We start from the raw sequence: 7500 nt of genomic DNA on the forward strand, positions 1-7500 counted from the left end.
CGAGTCTGTGGGTCCAGTAAAGAACCATGACTCAGACTCAGTGAAAAGACGCTAACACCAAACTACAGGGTTCATCCTCATGACCAATGAACAGGTTCATCCTCATGACCAATGACCTGTTCATTGGTCGTGTGGATGAACCCTCATCCACACGACCAATGAACAGGTTCATCTACATGACCAATGAACAGGTTCATCCTCATGACCAATGAACAGGTTCATCCACATGACCAATGAACAGGTTCATCCTCATGACCAATGAACAGGTTCATCCACATGACCAATGAACAGGTTCATCCACATGGTGACCAATGAACAGGTTCATCCACATGACCAATGAACAGGTTCATCCTCATGACCAATGAACAGGTTCATCACCATGGTGACCAATGAACAGGTTCATCCTCATGACCAATGAACAGGTTCATCCTCATGACCAATGAACAGGTTCATCCACATGACCAATGAACAGGTTCATCCTCATGACCAATGAACAGGTTCATCCACATGACCAATGAACAGGTTCATCACCATGGTGACCAATGAACAGGTTCATCCACATGACCAATGAACAGGTTCATCCTCATGACCAATGAACAGGTTCATCCACATGACCAATGAACAGGTTCATCCACATGACCAATGAACAGGTTCATCCTCATGACCAATGAACAGGTTCATCCACATGACCAATGAACAGGTTCATCCACACGACCAATGAACAGGTTCATCCACATGACCAATGAACAGGTTCATCCTCATGACCAATGAACAGGTTCATCCACATGACCAATGAACAGGTTCATCCACATGACCAATGAACAGGTTCATCCACATGACCAATGAACAGGTTCATCCACATGACCAATGAACAGGTTCATCCACATGACCAATGAACAGGTTCATCCACATGACCAATGAACAGGTTCATCCACATGACCAATGAACAGGTTCATCCACATGACCAATGAACAGGTTCATCCACATGACCAATGAACAGGTTCATCCACACGACCAATGAACAGGTTCATCCACATGACCAATGAACAGGTTCATCCTCATGACCAATGAACAGGTTCATCCACATGACCAATGAACAGGTTCATCCACACGACCAATGAACAGGTTCATCCACAACATATGAATATAAGACATTTTCATGACTTTTCCAAGAACTTTGGGGATTTTTTGTTTTCCAGGACTTTTCCAGGCCTGGAAATAACCATTTTTAAATTACAGGACTTTTCCAGGTTTCCCATGACCGTACGAACCCTGCGATCAGATATCAGATATACAACAACAACCCAGCGGATTGTTGCTTTCATGCGATGAACACGCTCAGGTGAGTCCGTATCTTGTACATGATGACATCATCCTCACCTTGATCATACGCGACAGGTCTCCTGCGTCCGCCAGCTCCAGGACGATGTTCAGCTCGTTGTCCTCGATGAAAGACGCGTGGTACTTTATCACGTTGGGGTGGTTCAGTTGCTGCGGCAGAGAAAACAGGAAAAACAAGACATTTAGAGGAGAAAGAAAGAAGACATGTTGGTGACACGTGTCGCTTTAAGGGCCTCCGTGGTCACGCCACCTGATCCACGGGGACACGGCCATCGCTCAGGCGCAGAGACACCAGCATCTTTGTGCAGACTTAATAAACAATTTATATCAACCCCTCCCCTTCCGCCGGAGGTTCATGGGATGTCAGATGTTGCGCAATCCACTGTTCTCTCTCTCTCTCTCTCCACCAATTAAAACCAAACAGTGGTATCCATATTTTCTTGAAGCCCTATTTGGTGAGGGTGGACCTAATGAGACGGTTTTGTCCTCCACTGTGACAAAGCTGGGTGACATGTCAAAACAACCCCTCGGTCTGTGATGACAACAACCCATGTGTGAAACACACACAAACACACACACACACACACACATACACACACACACACACACGCCTGACAGGCTGACACGGCTGGCAGTCAGAAAAACAAGCACCCCGGCTCATCTCGCTGGCTGCTGAGATTCCTTCCTGTTGGTTGGTCAATAAGGCAGAAACAGCATTCCCTGTAGTAAACAAAAAGAATCTATCCATCCAGAGCAAGAAAAGAGGGGAGGACGGAGGGAGAGAGAGAGGGGAGCAATGAAGGGAAAGAAACAAATGACACAGTGACACAGACGAGCAAAAGGATGATGGACGTGGTGCAGGTTGAAGAGGGAAGAGAAGAAGAGGGGAGAGTAATAAGGTGAGCTTAGAGGCAGCCAATGGGAGAGCAGGGATGGGGGGAACAGGGAGATGGTGATGTGTTGAGAGGTGGGGGGGGGGGGTGACACACGTCCTCCACTCGGCTTCCTCGGCTGTGATTAAAGAAATGTTCACGCTCCGGATGATGAAGAGGAGCTCACAGTCCCCTTCCTCTCCCTCCGTCTTGTCCCTCCCCGTGTCCTCTCTTCACAGATGTATTTCTGTCTCAGAGTGGCAGGTCTGTAACACAGCCAGGGAGTGATGATAAGCCCCGCCCCCCCCGTCCTCTTCCTCAACAGTGAGATAAAGAGAGAAGTTCACATGCAGATGTTTATGTAAATGATGGGATGCAGTACATCCTTCCTTCAGTGGGAAATATCTCTCACACACACACATCTACACACACATTCATACCCACGCACACATACGCACACACACACATATACAGACACACACACACATACATACACATACATACACACACATAGACACACACACAGATACACGGTCACACACACACACGGTCGCACACACACTGAATTCAGAGTATTCCCTGTAACAGAGCCATGGAGTGATAAGCCCCGCCCCCTCCCCCCCTCCTCTTCCTCAACAGAGATGAAGAGAGAAGTTCCCATGCAGATGTTTATGTAAATGACGGCTGCAGCAGAGCCTCATCGGGAGGTATCACACACACGGTCTGGTGATGTAACCCACATGAGGCCCGGCAGCGAGTGTAATCACTTAATGAAGCGCGACGCGCGATGAGAGATATTCTGCTGACGCGTTTCCAAAAGAACATACCTGCAAACTCATGAGGGGTGAAAAAGGTGACAACGGGGGGGGGGGGGGGGTGCAGGTGATTTTTTTTGTTTTTTTGTCACCACACCACATCCACGTTGTTTGAAGCCTCAAAGCTTTTAGAACCACAACTACAGTCATTTTATTGTTCTGACCACAAATCTAAATAATGATAAGAAACAGTTTAAGAACAAAAGGTTCTCCGCTCTGACTCAGCCCTATAATGATAGTAATAACAAATATACATTGTCATTATATATAATATGGTTAAAGTCATTCATGAACCAACTTCCTTTTGCCTGAACAGTCCTCATGGACTTTTCTCTGAATCTGTTCTGTCTCTACCTGTTTGTCACGATACTCATATTATAACTTCTATACATATTACATACCTGCCATAAATATCATGATACCCGATACCAGAATTCAATACAATACCATAAAAACAATATGGTACCACAGGGCTCCAGACTAACTTTTTTAACTCGGAGCACAGTGGCCCCTAACTTAAAATGTTAGGGGCGCAAGCAGAAAATTTAGGGGCGCACACAGGGTTTTTCCTGGGTCAAAATGGGTCTTGTGTGCTCCCAAAAAAGTTTTTGCCGCGCTGTGCGCGCACCATCTATTCGTGCAGTCGAGCTGTTGAGTGAGTGATCAGCAGCTGGCCGCTCTGCCGTGATGCGCGCACACATCCGCGCACACGGGTGAGCACACTCCTCGCTAGCACCCCCCCCCCCCCTTAACAACTCTTCTCGGCTCGCGCGCGCCAGAGCTCCGATGCCGGCGCGCGCCTCGCTCAGCCGTGATGCGCGCACACAGGTGAGCACCCCTCAGTGTTAAATTAAGCTTAGGGCACCAACATGGCTAGCGGCACTAGTCCCGCCCCCCTGAAGCTCTAAACCTCGGGAAAACACTGAACTCGATGACTATTGATCAAAACAGAACGACGGTTCTTGAAACATACTATTGAGAACATATTCGCTGACATGCACGTGATGAACACAGGTTTTTTTTTTTTTCATCGCGGACTTTTTTTTGCCTTAAGCGCTCGGGAAAACGGCTTAGGCGCGCGCCCAAATTTTCTCTATGCAGGAAAAACCCTGACACACTATAAATCGACTTGCAAAGTTTTCCCATCATTTCTACTGTATTACTGATAAATAATTTGACAATATACAATCTTATGCCTGTTTGCCTTCATGAACTGCAAAACATTCACAACAGAGAACTCTTCAGAAGTTACTGTATTGAGTTTAAACATATTTTAAGAGAAAACATACCTTGAGCATGTGCATGTTGCACTTCGATGTGGCCAATCAAAACATTTGTTGGTTTCTAGAGATGCACCGATCAGGTTTTTGGTGCCGATCACCGATCACTAAAATCAGTATCTGCCGATCACCGATAATACCGATCACTGAAATCAGTATCTGCCGATCCGATAATACCGATCACGGTATTGATTGAAGCATTCTATTTATTGTGTAGCATTATTGCTATGAGGACTATGAGGAAATACATATATAAAGCAACTCAAACATTAAAGAAATTATCGATTTCTTTAAACATTTAGGACTTTTACTTTGAAAAATGTCCTAATTGATACATTAAAATTGTTTGATTGCTATTGTAGGGGATTTCAGATATGTATGGAACACATCTGCATTATTCATTTCCTGGAACTCTTGGGGAAATCTATATACAGGACTTTTCTTAACATACAAAAGTCTGACTATTTTTTATAAACTCTTCCTTGGTACAGTAAAAATGTTTTAATGTTAGCATAATTTAAGCTAAATTTCAGAAACGATCTCTAAAGATACAAAATCAGTTCATTGTTTACTTTTATATGTTCGTGTATGATTTGTCGACATCTTATTTTGAAAAACGGATGTTGTTTCACGTGGTTCTTTACGCTAACTTTGCAAAACCGGATGTTGTCACTTAAATCCTTCCGCTAACTTTATCAAAACCCTCGTGCGCTCCAGATCGAATGCGTTTACCGTGAGCATCAGTCTATAGGGGCAGACATGTGAGAGTCGGCTGAGTCGACCCAGAGATTCAACTCGGGGGACGGGGACGCCGCTCGGTGGTGAGGATCCCCTCTGACCTCTCACTCTGCGGTCCTCGCCGGTCGCATTGTCTCCGTTGCGGTGCGCCTCTTCCCCCCCCCCCCCCGCTCTCACACACAGGCCAGCCTTCTTCTTCGGTTTTCGTCTCCTTTCTCCTTCTTCTGGAGTTAATGTCGGTTAGCAAACCAGTCATTCAGGCATTACCGCTAACTATAGTGGGCTGAAGTGTAGAACAAGTTTGTCAGCAACAAAAATATTTCATAACAAAAAAAAAAAATTCTGCTAATTTACTGGTCGCGCATGCGCGAGTTGATGAAAAATTTACTCGCACTGTGTCTAATTTTAGGCGCAAAATGCGACCATTTGGTCGCAGTCTGGAGCCCTGTACCATAAATACGAGACTGGTATATTTATCTATAATAGGAATAAATAAAACATCTGTATGGTTCACTTTTTACCAACTTTTTCAACACTTAACAAATGTCAGTAATATGAGTATTAATACAGCCAGATATGAATGAAACTACATGGTTCCATCATAGCATTGATGATCCACTATGAGGCCGTTAGTCTCTGACCAGATGATCCACAGTTCATCAGGATGAGCAGCTGGAGAGTTACAGAACTTTACAGACTGAAACATTTCACTTCTGGCATCTTTTTATTTGTTAAGCCGAAGTCTCTAAGCTCCGCCTCTTCTCTGGCTGTGAGCTGCGCAGCGCAGTGTGCGCAGACAGCTCGCCACGGAGCAGCGCGTGCGCTCTGATCGCTCTCTTAATGAAGTATCGATACTAAAGATATGCTAAATCACATCGTGTTTAACGTACGGGTACTTTGTTAGCATCGCTACACCGTGCAGCGTGACAGGAGTAGATGTAGCGGACTAACATTCAAGCTAACCTGAACCCCCAAACGATGTGGACATCTGAACGCTGATTGGCCGAGACGCGTCACGTCCCATCAAAGATGTTTTATTGCGAAGAGCACCACTTCACACTTTTCTCCGCGTCTCACTGCAATCTCAACGGCAGCGGGCCAGGTGACCCCAAAAAAACTCTTCGGATCTCCACGATTCACGTGGATGACCTATTGAGTTCAAAACGGTGAATTTCACCGAAAGGTGACAAGTTTGCAAGTATGAAAAGAAGAAACGAGATACCGACTGATCCAACCCGATCCAACAACATGAACCGTACTGACGAATTAGGTTAAGAGTGTATTTATAAACGGAATCACACGCCTCCGGGGCGGGGGGGGGGGGGGGGCTGCTGGTAGGAATGTGAACTACAACATTACAAAATACTTAATTCTCCTGTTCAGTTGATGAAGAAAAAACTGCAGAATTAATGAATGAGGAGACAACGTGGAAGAGAATGAAGAGACCTAAGGATGAGTGTGTGTGTGTGTGTGCGTGTCAGTGTGTGTGTGCCAGTGTGTGTGTGTGTGTGCGCGCGTGTGTGTGTGTGTGTGTCAGTGTGTGTGTGTGTGTGTGTCAGTCCAGTCGCTCCATGCCAGTCGGCCTCTCATTATTCTGATTTGTCTCCTGCTGGCCTGTCTAAAGGGGATGAGGCAGTCTCTCTCTCCATCCCTCTCTCTATCTCTCTCTGGCCACCTCTGTCTCTCTTCCTCTCCCCCTCCCTCACTCTCTCTCTTTCTCCCACTCTCTCTTCCAACTTCTCTAGCAAATCAGCTCAATCTCTGTCTCTCTCTCTCCCTCCCTCCCTCCCCCTCTCCCTCCCTTTCTCTCCCTCCCTCTCTCCCTCCCTTCCTTTTTTCTCCCTCCCTTCCTCTCTCTTTCCCCCTCTATCTCTATCCCTCTCTCTCCCAACATCCATCTTCTCTAGCGAATCAGCTCACAGGATGAAAAGCAAGGGAACAAAAAGCTCTGCAGGCGGAGCGAGGGAGGGAGGGATGGAAGGACAGAGCAACAGGGTGAATAAGACGTGATGAAGAGGAGCAGCAGACAGAGGAAGAGGAGCAGTCACCTGACACCTGAGTGACCTTCAACCCCCCACGACCCCTTCAGGAGGTCAGAGACACGGAGACAGGTGAACCCCGTGGTCTCCTCTCAGCTTCTGAGGATGCTCGTCTTTGATTGGCCGACGAGCCCCTGAGCGCCAGTGATGCGTTTGAGTGGTGCCAACGAATTGGTGTTGTTTTCTACCCTCGTGTGTGTGTGTGTGTGTGTGTGTGTGTGTGTGTGTGTGTGTGTGTGTGTGTGTGTGTGTGTGTGTGCACAAACTGCCCGTGGTGGACAATAATGTGCAGAAATGCTGCATGTAAAGAAACGCTACAAGGAACACACAGACACCATCAAACCAACACACACACACACACACACACACACACACACCATCAAACCAACACACACACACACACACCATCAAACCA

The 7500-nt window shown here is 46.5% G+C and overlaps 1 protein-coding gene across 2 annotated transcripts in view; it reads right to left on the reverse strand.

Annotated features, from left to right (window-relative positions):
- nek7 (NIMA-related kinase 7) overlaps positions 1-7500 on the reverse strand; it is a 61451-nt gene that overhangs the window by 42439 nt on the left and 11512 nt on the right. For both annotated transcript variants that reach the window (XM_056415156.1, XM_056415155.1), the window contains exon 4: positions 1381-1491. In XM_056415156.1, the coding sequence (XP_056271131.1) occupies positions 1381-1491 (111 nt within the window). The remainder of the gene's footprint in view (positions 1-1380; positions 1492-7500) is intronic.

Source organism: Pseudoliparis swirei, chromosome 5 (assembly GCF_029220125.1).
Source record: "Pseudoliparis swirei isolate HS2019 ecotype Mariana Trench chromosome 5, NWPU_hadal_v1, whole genome shotgun sequence".
In the NCBI taxonomy this organism is placed as follows: Eukaryota; Metazoa; Chordata; class Actinopteri; order Perciformes; family Liparidae; genus Pseudoliparis; species Pseudoliparis swirei.